We start from the raw sequence: 16,541 nt of genomic DNA on the forward strand, positions 1-16,541 counted from the left end.
TCCCTCCACTGGACCACAGAGGGGGCAGACCTCTGTAGCCAAAGATGGGGGATCAAGGCTTTTTTAAACCCTTTTTAATTACGTTTTAGTTTTGACCACTTGACAATGAAATACAAAATGTCCATTTTGTCCACAGTACAAGCATAAACCTCTAGTAGTTGTTCACGACACTCCTTCCCTCCCCATAGCTCCTATCTGCATAGGTTCCTCAGAAACCCCAGGAGAGCACGAGGGCTAGCATGTAATAGAGTCATACCCTGCTTACACTCAAGCTCTATCACAAATTCGTCTGTTAATTTTCCTGGCTGAAGCCATAGCCTCTTCTACAGAATGAGGTGAAAAAGACTGAATCACAGTATCTTTTCCTTGACCAGATGATCCAAAACAAAATTAACTCTTAGGTGCTGGGTCATTCCACTGGATGTCATGTGACTAGCACCTAAACTCTTCACAATCTACAGGACCTTTTCCCTGTCCAGAGAGTTCAAATCTTGCTCTCAGCTAATGCTAATCGATCAGGCTCGTCATGTACAAAATCCAGACACTTCCCTGAAAAATGATCCTTAACTACGGAACTGGTTGACCCAGACAGTGCAGACAACAAGATTTTTTGAGACTGAGCCTGCTGTTTGATATCCGTTACCTCAAATGACAGCGTCTGCTTCAATCAGATCCATCGGCAGACAGTATTTTTCTTTATTGGGATGGTTATAATGTCACATCTAGTGCAACGAGTTACAGAACAGAAAGTGACGAAAAATAATAGAACTGGATATAACTAGAAGTGGAGGACTAAAGGGACCAGAATGCCAGAATCACTCGAACTGGACTGGACCCTCAAGTAGAGTATCTGTCCCGAAAAGGATGACCCCACTATGGAAGAGAGACTGGAACCGATTTGACCTATATGACAACTATCAAGGTAACACTAAATCCCTGGAACTGAATAACCGAACTAATAAACACTGTGTGCAACAATACTTTCAATATAGAGTACTACAACACAGGATTCACTGGTGTAGCAAATGACTAGTACACAAACAGTATAACCAGCAGGGTGTGTCCCTGTTAGCTAGACTAAATAGCCCAAATGTTACGTATTTGGATGTGGGACCACTGTGTCGTCCCTCTGGGCAGGGGAAACCACCTGGAAGGACTGACAGCTTAACCAGAGACCAGATGCTCAATCCTCTGCGCGTAGCTTGGTACGAGGCAGAGACTGGGACTGAGCTAGCCCTGAGCTGAAATAGGGTAATGAAGACCCTGCCTAACAGAGCAGAGTAATCGTTCTGATAAGGACGGCCCCGAGCTGGAACCTGGGCACTGAATAACCCTGTCAAGGCCGGAACACAATGTACCAAGCAGAAACAGGAGCGAAGATCTGGGAAAAGCACAAGTAGCTTACACCTACAGCAGACATGAGATCAGTTGTGACAGATACTGCAGGAGCAGCAACCACAAACCGTCATAGAAGAACAACAACCTGAAAGCACTGGATACCAGATCTAAGGGGTACTATATAGTGGAGTGATTGGCAAACAGCCTCCAGCTGGGTGCAGGAGTCGGGAGCCATTAACTCCAGAGCTGCTGGAACAAAATAAATACAAACTCCGATAACAGACAGGGCAGAGCAGCAGACCTGTCTGCTATACCTAACACCTAGAAAGGAACTGAATGGCTGGCTGGGCTATCAATCATCTCAGCCAGTCCAATTGGAGAAAACCACACTAGTAAAAAAAAAATGACTGACTGGCTGAGCTATCAATCATCTCAGCCAGCCTAGCAGCTAAACAGCAGAAAGGGTACTTAATCCTTACCTGCCCAGACAGGGGGAAACATATTAGTGCCAATAGAGACAATATGAATACAAAAGTTACGGCACAACCGACACCGTGACACTCTACCGCACAATCTCTTCATAAGAGGGGAGCAAATCTGCTATCACAGTTACAGCTGAGAACTAGAAGTTCCTGCACATAGTTATAATAGAGGAGATCAAAGCTCATCCTCCTGACTATATAATTATGGTCTGTGGTTAAGTTAGGTGAATATAGAATGCTGATGCATCATGGAAGTGTTATCAGAGAATAGAGAAAGTCAATAGGGAGACAGCTCAGCATCAGGATGGTGCCTGATAAGTATCAAACAGGATGCTGCATTGTATGGAAGTGACTTCAATATACATGAGACATCTAGAGTGTGACAGACAATGAAATGAGGGGGACAGGGATGGAAAAATGTGTTTTCGCTGGAGTAGCCCTTTAACCTGTGCTTGAAAGGAAACAATGTAATGGTTAGCTGATATGTGATGAAGGTGCCGCTGACCCAGGAATGCTACACAGCAATGTTTACTGAGCATCGAGAGCATGTAATAGAGTTCTAAAAATTAAATACTGGGGTATGGCGTGACCTTATAAGACATGAAGAAATATGTACTCAAAGTCAATTGATGGGTTTCAACAAACTGCCTCTTCTTCAGAAAGCTGGGGGTGTACACAACTGCAATGAAGCTGTGTCACCTGTTGAAGAGTAGTAATATCTTCAGTGGGTGAAATACTAAGCACCCCCCCCCCCCCACACCCCTCGCTACAGTTGTGTTACACCCCCAGCTTTCTAAGGACACCTTTTCAACATATATCTTGTCCATTATAGGCTGTCTGGTGCATACGTGTGACTCAATCTTTACATTGTTCAAAGTTTTCTGATTCAGGAGTCTCACATCTACTTGGTCACATAAAATATTTTATTTTGCGTGCAGAAATGCTTGTATCACATGTAAAAATCAAAGCAATGTATCAGACAATGAAACAAATAGGTCTGGTTAACAATATAACTGGCAGATTTGGGGATTTTTGGCCCACCCAATATGGGTGAATTAAGACACTTAGGTGAAGGAAGAATGTGACAAGCATGGAGAGCAGCGTTACCACAATATAGCCATGAAGAACAGGAACACACCGCGGACCTCCAAGTCATGGGTACAGCAACTGACAAACTACAGCAAACACAACGCAATAGTCAGTGGTCATTGTGACACCTGAAAAAAAAGATTAAAAAGTAATTACTATGGCAGAAGATACTGTAAACTTTCATTGAGTCAGGTTGCCCTCAGTTCGGAGGCTCCATCGCAGATCCGGTGCAAAATACTGGAAGAAAAAGCACTGCATGTGGCGCTTTTTCTTACGGTAAAATGCCGGGCAGCTGAGCAGAAACCGAACTGACTCCTTATAGTCAATGGGGTCCATTCAGTGTTGTTCGGTTCCATCATAAAACAGACCCATTTGGCTGGGGTATTCCCCTCTGCAGACGTGAAAACAGCCTGACATGTTGGGGGTCGCTATGTTGGGATAGCCTTCTAACAAAAAGGGACTGTACAAAGCAGGCCAGCACCATTTAAAACAGAATGTATCACCTATATTTTGTTTACTAATAAATTAGTAATTTATTATTTTCTAATTGTAGATTTTTCTTATTATATTTTCTATATATGACTATCGTTGCTGCTATCTTGCAGTTAACAGAATTAAGGGACATGCTTTACAGCAGTCTCATGGGCTAAAGTCACAATGGACAGGAGGAAACCCATTGACTTCTATGTGAAAGTGTTGTGGGCATGCTTAGTGACCTGTGCAGAGGATATTGTGCATGTGGGGGAGGAGGTGAACTGTGACCATTACTTATTGTGAATGGTGAATCCTATGTTATCCATATATAGGTATAATAAGATGACTGCTGAAAAGTGATCAATACAGAACAGAAAGTGTCAGCCTATTATTAGGCCTAGTGGTCAGTGTGAAAACTGCAGGATTGTAGGATTATTTCAAGATATGAATTGTGACATCAAAATAGAAAAAATAAAAAAAATACATAAAAACTTGATTTATACTGTTAAAGGTATCCAGCAACCTTTGAGACTAGCTAATCTCAGGAACTTCCTCTACTAGGTCTACTTTAGTTGATATAAAAATCAAAGTTCATCTAAAAATCAACAACTGGTTTTCCACCTCTGTATCCTACTTATGTACTAACACCCAGTAACATCCCGTAGCAGCAATTTAATGACAGCATTAAGTGGCATTGGCGTCTCAACGAGTCTCTCATCCACGACCAGATAACCTCAGATGAAATACAGAAAGCTCTACAAGAATATTTTGAGTACAACAACATCCCAGATGTAGATCTGTCAACGATTTGGGAGGCACATAAATGCGTCATCAGGGGTTTTTGTGAGTCTTGGATCCCACATTAAAAAAGAGCGTAGTGCACACCTCCAGGGGCTACTAGAAAAGATACGGACTTTGGAACTCGTTCACAAGTCTACTCAGTATAGTGCAAGGGGGGCAAAGTTGATTCAACTTAGAGAAAAGGTCTGCTCGCTCTGCTTGGGCCAGGCAAAAGGGAAGTTAGCAAAATGCAGGCGCCACTGTTACAAATTTGGTAATAAGCCTAGTCACACACTAACCTGGGCACTGCGTACCGCTAGAGCCAGGACATATGTCCCACACATAAATACTTCCAGCGGTCACACTGTGCATATTCCCCAACAGGGAGTATTACAAGGTATTACCAGGCATCGTATAATCTTTCACCCCCTCAATCAGAACAGGATAGGGAACACCGAAGGACTAAAATTCGTGACTACCTCCAGAGTTCAAATCTGGGCAGATTTCTGCAGGAGGCCATTGAGGTTATGGAGGCTCCAATCACACAGACTGAGTTGGTGGAGTCCCACACAGAGAAAGCACCTGGACCTGATGGGCTTACTTTAGCATATTACAAAAAATACTCTCTCTCCCTATTTCACGCAGGCTTTTAATTCCTTAACAACCGGAAACAAAATAACCAGAGACACTCTAAAGGCCCATATCTCGGTTAATCCAAAAGACGGTAAGAACTCATCGCAATGTCCGAGCTACCGCCCTATTTTCCTGTTGAACGTGGACCTGAAATTATTCCCCAAAATACTGGCAAACAGGATCTCCCCCTTCCTACAACATATGGTCCATAAGGACCAAGTTGGCTTTGTCCTTCTCAGGAAGGCTAGGGACAACACCACGAAAGCCATAAATTTGATAAACCTCGCATATAAACGATCCTTGCATGTCTGGTTACTGTCCATAGATGCGGACAAGGCTTTTGATAGGGTGGAGTGGAATTGCCTGTTTGCCATGGTGACACATATGGGGGTGAGTCCTAATATGCTTCAATGGCTCTTGGGTCTATACTCGTGCCCTACTGTGTCAGTCAGGGTAAACAGGCAGGTTTCAGCCCCTTTTGCCATCACAAACAGCATGAGACAAGGCTGCCCCCTCACCTCTAATCTTTATATTGTGCTTGGAGCTGTTACTGGGACATATTTGCTCTAACCCAAATATTAAAAGGATCACATTGGGGGACACAGAACATAAGATCACGGCATATGTGAACGATCTTTTGTTCTTCATCTCCAGCCCACGAATCTCCTTACCTAACCTACTGTCAGAACCGGCAACTCTCGGGGCCGCCGGGCCCGCACCACCGGTCCGGCCACCCGGGGTACAGGAGCACGGCGCAGAGGTACCCCGGTTCTTGTGATCTCCCCGGGCCGCTGTAAGACTGGTCGCCGCCGGGTTGCTAGGGAGGCAGCTGGTGCTTCTAGTCGCTTGACTACCAGGCTGGCTTCCCTGGTAACTGTCTGTGCAGTGAGACTGGGGGCGTGCCCCCAGCACCGCCCTGATTAGCCCTGCTGCTGTCAGGCTCCCCGCCCCAATCAGCTTCTGGGGCGGGAGCGCTGACAGCATTTAAATAGGTGTGTTTTCCTCTCAGGCCTTGCCAGTGTTAGTTTGGTTCTCCAGCTGCACCCGCGTTTATCCTGACTGCTCTTGTGACCTCGGCTTTTCTGACACCTGCTTTTGGACTTGACTACGTTTTTGCCTGACCCCTCCGTACTGCGTACCCTCTTGTTGCCTACCCGGATTGTCTGACCATTCTACCGTTGCTTGTCTCAGTGTCTGTTTGTCTCCCGTGTCCCGCTTCCCTAGTGAGGGTAGGGACCGTCGCCCAGTTGTCGCCCTGGGGGGTAGCCCAGGGGGGCAAGTAGGCAGGGACAGGGGTTGCGGGATATCTCAGGGACCCCCATATCCCGGACACTGTCCTGACAGTAACACTGGCCGAACTAAGGTCAGACCCTTGCATCCGCCCGGCAACTTTGAGCCCCTCGATGGAGGCCGTGGCGGCTGTAGCGAACCAGGTCCAGGTCCTTACGACCCTTGCCCAGGACCTAACAGCCCGCTTGCAGCCACGGGAACAAGTGGCAGCTGCAGGCCCCATGCAGCCCTCGTCCGCTCCAGGAACGATGTCAGAACCTCGAGCCACGCTTCCGGATTGCTTCTCCGGAGAGAGAGATCAGTTTTTTGCATTTAGAGAGAGCTGCAAGCTCTACTTTGATCTCCGCCCCCACTCCTCTGGTACTGAATACCAGAAAGTGGGAATCGTAATTACCCGCCTGAGGGGAGAGCCCCAGAATTGGGCTTTCTCGCTACCAGCTGGCTCTCCAGCCCGACTATCCCTTGACGCCTTTTTTTTCGCCCTGGGTCAAATTTATGACGAACCCGACCGGGCGGGCTACGCAGTCTCCAAACTTCTGGCCCTGCGCCAGGGTTGTAAGATGGCGGAGGACTACTGTTCCCAATTCCGTCAACATTGTACGGAATCCCGGTGGAACGATGCCGCCCTAAAAGACTTATTTTTGACCGGTCTGTCTGAGGGTCTCAAGGACCTACTTGTGGCCCACCCAGAGCCTAAAACCCTGGAGCAAGCCATGTCGCTGGCTATTCGAGCCGACCGACGTTTGAGGGCCAGACACGCCGCTCGGACCACCCCACTCCCCACGTCTACTTCTTCGACTGACCCGACCTTTTACCCTCCCACCACCGAGGCCATGGAGCTGGGAGCCGTGAACCCCGAGCAACGACGGGAACACCGCCTGAAGAAGAACCTCTGCTTCTACTGTGGGGAGCCGGGTCACCGCATTGCTACCTGCGCTAAGAAGCCACGGCAGGAAGAACTCCCGCTCCTAGGCAGTTATCGGGGGGACTGTCTAGGAGCCAAGGTACTCCCTGTGTTGTCCAAAATGTTAGTGCCTTGCACCCTAGAATTTCATGCTTTCCACCGTACTGGGCAAGCCTTTGTTGATTCGGGGGCTGCGGCTAATTTCGTTAACTTTAATTTCGTTGCTCAACTGTCCGGGGTTTTGTTACGTTTAGAAACTCCGATTCTGGTTTCAGGAGTGGACTCCACTCCTTTGCAAGCAGGGGTGGTTAATCTGGTGACCCCTGAAGTAAGGTTTACTATAGGAGCCTTACACGTGGAAACCTGCACCTTTCTAGTGATGAGAGATTTGTCTGTGGACGTCGTACTAGGCCTCCCCTGGCTCCGGGAGCACAACCCGGTAGTAAATTGGGACACGTTGGAACTGGTAAAGTGGGGTCCCCGCTGTGCCAACCACCTTTGTGCGGTGAAGGTGGGAATCTCCACCTGCGAGGGGAGCCCCCTACCAGAATACCTCTCCGAGTTTTCTGACGTGTTCTCCAAACAATTATCTGAAGCTCTGCCCCCTCATAGGGAATGGGACTGTAAAATAGACTTGATTCCTGGGGCCAAACTTCCTAAGGGCCGCATTTATAACGTTACGGTTCCAGAGAGAGAATCCATGAGGGACTACATCCAGGACAGCCTGGCCAAGGGGCACATCCGGCCCTCAGAATCCCCGGTGGGTGCCGGGTTTTTCTTCGTTGAGAAGAAGGATGGGGGTCTCCGGCCCTGTATTGACTATAGAGAGCTAAATAAAATCACAGTCCGAAACCAGTATGCTCTTCCACTCATTCCTGACCTCCTCAACCAGGTCGCTGGTGCCCGATGGTTTTCTAAACTTGATCTCAGGGGAGCATACAACCTCATCCGCATTCGGGAGGGGGATGAGTGGAAAACCGCCTTCAATACGCCCCTCGGGCATTTTGAATACCTAGTTATGCCTTTTGGATTGTGTAACGCCCCCGCCATTTTTCAGGGGTACATGAACTCAGTGTTTCAGGATATCATGGGGGTGTTCGTGGTTGTATATCTAGACGACATTTTGATTTTTTCCTCCGACTTGCCGAGTCACCATACTCACGTTCAGACTGTGCTAGCTCGACTCAGACATAACAAGCTGTTTGCTAAACTCGAGAAATGTGTTTTCGGGGTACAAAAGATATCATTTTTGGGGTATATCATCACGCCATGCGACTTCCAGATGGATCCTGAAAAGGTGAAGGCCATCACGGAGTGGGCCCAGCCAGGGTCGTTGAAAGCCCTTCAACGCTTCCTCGGCTTCGCCAACTACTATCGCAAATTCATTAAAGACTTCTCCGTGGTGGCTAAACCTCTAACGGACCTCACCAGAAAGGGGGCAGATGTGAGGACCTGGTCTTCTGAGGCTCTGAGGGCCTTCAATACCCTAAAGGCGGCGTTCTCGTCTGCACCTGTCCTAGTACAACCGGATCTGTCCAGTCCTTTTGTGGTGGAGGTAGATGCCTCTGAGTTTGGTGTGGGAGCGGTACTGTCCCAAGGTCCCTCCACTCTCACCAACCTTAGACCGTGTGCCTATTTTTCTAGGAAGTTTTCGTCCACCGAACGGAACTATGATATAGGCAACCGGGAATTGCTGGCGATTAAGTGGGCTTTCGAAGAGTGGAGGCATTTTTTGGAAGGAGCCCATCACCAGATTACGGTACTCACTGACCATAAAAACCTCACTTATCTAGATTCCGCTAAGAGGTTAAATGCTCGGCAAGCCCGCTGGGCCTTGTTTTTCTCTCGGTTCAATTTTGTTGTTACCTATAGACCCGGTTCTAAGAATGTCAAGGCTGATGCCCTGTCTAGGAGTTTTGGTTCTCCGGAACCTTCCGAGCCGGAGCCTGAGAGCATTCTCTCCCCTGGGGTGGTCCTCGCTGCTGTCTCCTCCGACCTTTCACCTCTCATTCACGCCGCTCAACAATCTGCTCCTGAAGCCCTTCCGGAAGGCAAATTATTTGTCCCGTTGTCACTGAGATTGAAAGTGTTAGAGGAGACACATGCTTCAGTCCTAGCTGGACACCCCGGTATCAGGGGTACTCTGGAGTTAGCGGCCAGACTCTATTGGTGGCCGCACATGGCCAAGGATGTACGGGTATTTGTGTCCGCGTGCCCGGTTTGCGCAAGGGGGAAGAACCTCAGGAGACGTCCTGAGGGGCCTCTTCTGCCCTTGCCCATTCCGTCCAGGCCATGGTCCCATTTGTCCATGGATTTTATTACTGATCTGCCATCCTCGCTGGGGAATACGGTCATTTGGGTAATAGTTGACCGTTTCTCCAAAATGTCTCATTTTGTTCCACTTGGCAAGTTGCCTAACGCCAAACTTTTGTCTGAGATGTTCATCAAGGAGATTGTTCGGTTACATGGGATCCCCGAGGATATTGTGTCTGATAGAGGGGTTCAGTTCGTCGCTCGCTTCTGGCGAGCCTTCTGTAAAAATCTAAACGTTAATTTGTCCTTTTCCTCCGCTTTCCATCCCGAGAGTAACGGACAAACGGAACGGATGAACCAAGAACTTATCCAGTATCTGCGACTGTTTGTCTCTGATAACCAGCATCAGTGGGCCAACTACTTACCTCTCGCCGAATTTGCTATTAACAACCATGGTAACTCGTCGACCCAACTGTCACCTTTTTTTTGTAACTATGGGTTCCATCCCCGGTTCTCGCTTTCTACTCCTTTGGTCTCGAACAATCCGGCCGCCGACATATCCGCCGAAGAACTGTGCACAGTTTGGGCCCAGGTTCGTAAGAACCTTCAGGGTTCCCAAGAGAAACTGCGTAAATACGCAAATAAAAGACGTACTATCTCTGCACCTTTTGTGGTCGGGGAGCAGGTTTTATTATCATCTAAGAATCTGAGACTTAAGGTTCCCTCCCTGAAACTTGCTCCTCGGTTCATTGGCCCATTTACGGTTTCTCAGGTTATCAACCCGGTGTCATATAAGTTGGCACTTCCTGACCCCTGGAAGGTCCACAAGGTTTTTCACAAGAACTTGCTTAAGAAGTATGTGACTCCAGTTCTCCCCACCCAGAACCCGCCTCCTCCCTCTCTGGTACAGGGGGAACTGGAGTATGAAGTAGAAAGGCTTGTGGATGCCCGACGGGTTAGAGGTGGGCTGCAGTACCTGGTCCACTGGAGAGGATTTGGCCCTGAGGATAGGACGTGGGTCCCTGCCAGGGACGTGCATGCGCCACGCCTAGTCCAGGCATTCCACAGGGCTTTCCCGCTTAAGCCCGCACCTGGCCATGGGGGTCCGGTGTCCCCCCGTAGAAGGGGGGGTACTGTCAGAACCGGCAACTCTCGGGGCCGCCGGGCCCGCACCACCGGTCCGGCCACCCGGGGTACAGGAGCACGGCGCAGAGGTACCCCGGTTCTTGTGATCTCCCCGGGCCGCTGTAAGACTGGTCGCCGCCGGGTTGCTAGGGAGGCAGCTGGTGCTTCTAGTCGCTTGACTACCAGGCTGGCTTCCCTGGTAACTGTCTGTGCAGTGAGACTGGGGGCGTGCCCCCAGCACCGCCCTGATTAGCCCTGCTGCTGTCAGGCTCCCCGCCCCAATCAGCTTCTGGGGCGGGAGCGCTGACAGCATTTAAATAGGTGTGTTTTCCTCTCAGGCCTTGCCAGTGTTAGTTTGGTTCTCCAGCTGCACCCGCGTTTATCCTGACTGCTCTTGTGACCTCGGCTTTTCTGACACCTGCTTTTGGACTTGACTACGTTTTTGCCTGACCCCTCCGTACTGCGTACCCTCTTGTTGCCTACCCGGATTGTCTGACCATTCTACCGTTGCTTGTCTCAGTGTCTGTTTGTCTCCCGTGTCCCGCTTCCCTAGTGAGGGTAGGGACCGTCGCCCAGTTGTCGCCCTGGGGGGTAGCCCAGGGGGGCAAGTAGGCAGGGACAGGGGTTGCGGGATATCTCAGGGACCCCCATATCCCGGACACTGTCCTGACACCTACTGTCGGAAATCAATCAATACTCTACCCTATCTAACTTTAAGATTAACTAAGCCTGCGGTGCCCAATATATCTTTCCCGCAATCTCTAGTAAGTGAACTTAAAGATGCCTTCTCATTCACATGGGCAAGATGTTGAGGACCTATACTCAGCTAATTATCCAACACTTCTAAATAAGGTTAGGCAGGACTTAAATGCTTAGATCAAAGGCGCGTTTTCGTAGTTTGGTAGAGGGGCTATCATGAAAATGAATATCCTTCCTAGAGTGGTGTACTTGTTTCAGGCCCTTCCGATTCAGGTTCCGAGGCAATTTTTCCAACACCTACTTGCTCTCATGTCTAAATTCGAATGGACAGATAAGCCATCTTGTATAGCGTGGAACACACTGGTTAGACCAAAAAGGGAGGGGGGCATGGGGCTTCCAAATTTTCGGTGGCACTATCAGGTGGCTCACTTAGCGCACATAATAGACTGACATAGACACTCGGCCCTCAATCAATGGATCGCCATAGAACAGACAATTGCACCCATGTCACTATTGGCTCTCCCCTGGACACAGGGACAGGTATCGGCAGAATTGGCAGGACACCCCACAATCGGCCCTACAATGTTAATTGCCACCAAAGTATATGCTAGGACAGACATCTTGCCCAAGGTCTTCTCCTACCATCACACATTCCTCTACCCTATCTAGTACAATTCAGGAATCTGGATATAAGATCCTCTCTAGATGGTACAGGGTACCCTCCCGCTTACATAAGATGTTTCCGTTGGTCTACCCCCCTATGCTGGAGATGTGGGGTGGAGCAGGGGACTCTGCTGCATATTTTCTGCACTGGCGAGCTTCTGGTCGGATGTATAGCGGATCCAATCTAAGTTCACGCATTATCCCCTACCGAAATCTCCAGCTTTCTTCCTTCTATATCATGGCAATATCCCACTATCATCGTACAAAAAGTCAGTGGTGTGCAATATAGTGAGCGCGGAGAGATCTTGTATTCCCACACTCTGAAGACAGACGGCCCCGCCCACGGTAGCAATGTGACTTAGCTCGGTAAAATGGATCATAGAAATGGCGGACCGCATCACTGAGAGGTACACAGGAGAAGTTTAGGAAGTCGGGGTACCACTGGTAGTCTTTCAGGACGCTGAGGAGTACCGGTCATTACTACACACCCCCCCCCCCCCATTTTTTTCTCTTTTCTTCTTTCCCCTTGTTTTACTGTTGTCTATCCCCCTAATGTCTCCTGTCTGGAATAGAAGAGGTTACAGGATATAATCTTTGGCCGAAAGGTCCACAGTTTTTCAGTTTAGAGTTAGGCATAGAAGAGTACAAATTAAACTCAGGCTACAGGAGAGATACCTACACAACGATCTGCCAAATGTTGCGATTGTACATGCAATATAAGAGAGAAAATGTGCTTTCACTACTGTTATTATGGTTTTCTCTATTATGTCAGCAGTCAATTACTGAATGCAATTCATGTGTTTTTTTGTCTGGAATATTGACTGTGAAAAATGAAAATGAAAAATAAAGAATTTATTAAAAAAAAGTTTTCCAACTGTAATAAAAAATATTTGATGGATTTTGAGCATTTTGCGAATGTGCCAAACCTATGAATAGATATCGTCATACATACCCCCATGGCTGACTACTTACTTTTCGATACAGGAGGAGTAGTTTCTATAGTTGTAGTGCTTGTTGTCACTAGTATTGGCGTTTGACTGCTTGCTCTTCTGCCCTCTAGTGCCTGCCTAAGGCTATGCAGTTGTATGTTGTTCAGCAGTGCACGCTGGGATTCTGTAACCATTGCTCCATTTTCAGGTCCAAGGTTCGTAATCTGCTCAGGTGACAGCTCCTTAGGAAGGCAAGTTATCAGCATGTTTTAGCATATTTTGCTTCACTGATAAATCTAGTTTTATATATATATATATATATATATATATATATATATATATATATATATATAATATGCATATTATTACTGGATCTTATGTATGTTCCTGCTTGAACCTCCAGAGAGGTCACATAACTTTATTTACTCTAACTTTTCTGCTGTGGTGTGTAATTGTGAATACCATTACCCGGGCTCTTTACCAGTAATACAGATCATTTGTACTTCATCACTGTACAACTTCCCTAAAGGTACTGTGCTAATAATTTGTTCAGGGGACAATGATTGCATATTTCAGTTTGTGGATTGTCATTTGGTTAATAGAAATTGCTGCAAACCAGGGGCCTAACTATAGAGGATGCAGGGGATGCGGTTGCACCCGGGCCCAGGAGCCCTGGGGGGCCCATTAGGCCTCTCTTTTCCATATAGGGAGCCCAGTACTATGAATAAAACATTATAGTTAGGGGCCCCGTTCCAGATTTTGCATTGGGGCCCAGGAGCTTCAAGTTACGCCTCTGCTGCAAACCAATATAAAACATTGTTGGATGTGTGAAAAGGCTCATTGTCTTGTTGGAAGTACCACTGACCATTCCCAGAGTATTGCCACACTGGTGACAGCACATTATTGTCTAGAATGCCAAGATACACCTCTGTGTTTGTGGTTCTTATCACTACAACCAACAGACCGAGACCATGCCATGTTAAACATCCCCAAGCCATAACGAAACCTCTGCCTCATATAACTGTTGGCATACACTCAGGTAAACTGTGTTCCCCAGTCATCCTCCACACCCAGGTACGTCCATTTCATTTGAAGGTAGAGTAGCGTAATTTGTCACTCCATAGAACGTTCTTCCATTGCTCAACTGTCCAATGATCATGTTTGGCCGAGATGGCTAAACTCAATAATTAGAGGGGGGTCTACGTCCTTTTGACCATTTATACATCACAAAGTTGCTGTTCATGTAATTACCTTAAATATCTCCTCAGGTATAAGCTTAATGGCAGAAGGATGAATATAGGGCATACGTCTTGGATCAAGTGACTTGAAATCTTCATTACTGAAACCAGCTGAAAAGTGAGACCACATGACAAGAACATTGGTCACTGTTTACCAATACAATTTCAATTGCTTTAGAAATCTGTCAAAATGACCTACAGTGTATAATTGGACAGTCATAGAAAAGTGTATAGAATTAAGCTGTATGGATATTCAGGTACTGTAACACACAAAGAATAAACTATAACACACTGTGTTGGACAGAATTTATGGATTATTGGTTGCTAAATTAAAGGGGTAATTCAAGCAGCGCCCATCGGGATACACTGGGGTATGGAAGCATCGCTTCAACCCCTGGGTGGTGGCCAGCACTTGTAATTGCAAGCCAAGCTCTCTTTGAAATCAAGTGGGAGCTGCTCTTGTAATTACAGGTTGGAGTCCCATTGATCTCAGTGAGAACTGTACCTACAGTTACAAGCGTCGGCCACTAAACAAGGGTCAGAGCAGTGATTCTGCTCGGGTACACCGGGGTCGGAGCGATGCTTCAGTTCCGACCCCAGTGTATCCCAGCGGCCGCTGCCTGGATAACAACATTAATGAACTTTCACTGTACACTAATATCAAAGAAAGCAAGAACAAGGAATATTACCTAGAAGAGCATAACATCATCTACCTTTGGTTTACCTGCTATGTAGCCAACATCATTCAATACAAAATGGCTCCACGTTTCAGTTTTTCCATAAATTTTTTCTGTCTTATTTTTAAAAGCTTGAAGGATTCTTGGACTACAAGGGAAGGAGCCAATTCTTGAAATAATGGAGCTAAAGAAAAGGGAAAACGATCACCTAGCAGTTTACAGCACAATGCAATATATGATATTTACTTAATGTATGCAATGACACTAGGGAGTTATGAAGACCATACATAATTGAGGCAGACATTTAGCCACCATGTTTATGGCCACCAGCCATATGGTGCTATATTATAGCCAGATTCCAACATTCACTTAGAGGGGTTTTCCCATTAAATACATTTATTCCCCATTTACAGGATAACAAATAAATGTCCGAACACTAGAGGTCCAACCATTGAAACTCTCAGAAATCTTGAGATGTGCACACCCTGAATACCCCATGTAAATGGAGCTGCAGTGTGCATGCATGATCTTCACTGCAGAGAACATTGATCTCCATCCGTCCCATAGAAGTGAATGGAGCAGAAGTCACATTATTGCACCACTGCTCCACTGACACGGGACATTCAGGGTGCATAGATCTCTGGATTGCTGATGGTTCCAGTGGTTGAATCCACAGAGATTAGAAATGTATCTATGTTTTTAGTTGGAAAACCTCTTCAGGGCTCAGTCAGCCAAGCATTTTTTCTCATGCATGGTACGTGTGTTTGCAATTCGCATCTATTAGAAGCAATGCATTCCAACGAAAGCGGTCACGTGTCCGTTTTTTATATGCAAATAAGGTTTGCACCTGCAAAAAATAGGGCAGCGTTTTGCGTTTCGCATACGATCCTAAAATTTGCATATATAGTGCTGCCCTATTGAAGGCAATGGGAGAGGATGCAGCAGGGGATTCCTTGGGTGTGATCCCTACCATATTTGTGTTATGTCCGTGTTTAGAAAAAAATGGATCCGCGCTCCGAGAATCGGCACTTACTAAAGTTTATTAACACACTACGCGTTTCGTCCCTCCGTGGGGACTTTTTCAAGTGTGACACACTTCTCGGAGCGCGGATCCATTTTTTTCTAAACACGGACTTTTCTGAGCGGCTCTCTAATTGAGAGACGGATGACGAACGCTGCTCCCCAGCTGACTGGCCCAGCAGGACACCACGGAATTAAAGGCACAGTGCTTATAAGACGATCCGGATAAGGGGTGTGAGTGAGGATCCTAGTAAACAGGATCTTCACTGTGCACCGGGTGAGTGAGGCTTTATTTTATTAATATTACCATGATGTGAGTCACCGATATTCTCTGGGAGCGCTACCCTGATTTTTTGCATATTGTTCATATTTGTGTTATGAGCTTGGTTCCGGTATTGCACCTATGTACTGAGGTTTGTTTGTGCTTTATGCTATGTGAGCTTGGTTCTTGTATAGTATTTATTCATTAAATTTATTCATTAAGCTGTTCTGCGTATGCTGCTTGCTTGTTTCTGCACAAGTAGAATACAGACTGCTTATCAGTACATAGTTTTATTCTTATGACAGAGTGTCAAAAGAAATTCCGCACAGTGTGCCATCTAACCTAAGACCGGCACTGGTTTCAACTCATAATGCTTCGGGAACACGTACCGAAACTCCAGTGTGTGGATCTGATCTATCTGCTCGAAGTCAGCAGCACAAAGACTGTTTCCCAACCCAGCTAGTTCAAAGCTCTTCAGATCTTTCATTGATTTTCCAGAATCATTTAGGAAACCCTGAAGTATGAGCTTTGCCTGTAAAATATGCAAAGATAGTTCACATTCATTTTTACAGTGATCGTTTTACATTAAAACATTGCCATCTTGAAGAGTTAGGCACAGAACAACGTATTTAATACAATGGAATAGAATAGCCTGCAAAAGTCATGGATCGCATCTGATATCTGG

At 46.8% G+C, this 16,541-nt stretch overlaps 1 protein-coding gene across 1 annotated transcript in view; it reads right to left on the reverse strand.

The window, feature by feature from the left end:
* Positions 1 to 2,802: 2,802 nt before the first annotated feature.
* The window catches only part of OTOA (otoancorin), a 52,319-nt gene continuing 38,580 nt past the window's right edge, over positions 2,803 to 16,541 (reverse strand). The window contains exons 19-23 of the mRNA XM_066577497.1: positions 16,246 to 16,388; positions 14,622 to 14,758; positions 13,911 to 14,008; positions 12,703 to 12,901; positions 2,803 to 3,037 (exon numbers count right to left, since the gene is read on the reverse strand). Coding sequence (XP_066433594.1) covers positions 2,973 to 3,037; positions 12,703 to 12,901; positions 13,911 to 14,008; positions 14,622 to 14,758; positions 16,246 to 16,388 — 642 coding nt within the window. The 3' untranslated portion in view covers positions 2,803 to 2,972. The remainder of the gene's footprint in view (positions 3,038 to 12,702; positions 12,902 to 13,910; positions 14,009 to 14,621; positions 14,759 to 16,245; positions 16,389 to 16,541) is intronic.

Source organism: Eleutherodactylus coqui, chromosome 8 (assembly GCF_035609145.1).
Source record: "Eleutherodactylus coqui strain aEleCoq1 chromosome 8, aEleCoq1.hap1, whole genome shotgun sequence".
Lineage (NCBI taxonomy): Eukaryota > Metazoa > Chordata > Amphibia > Anura > Eleutherodactylidae > Eleutherodactylus > Eleutherodactylus coqui.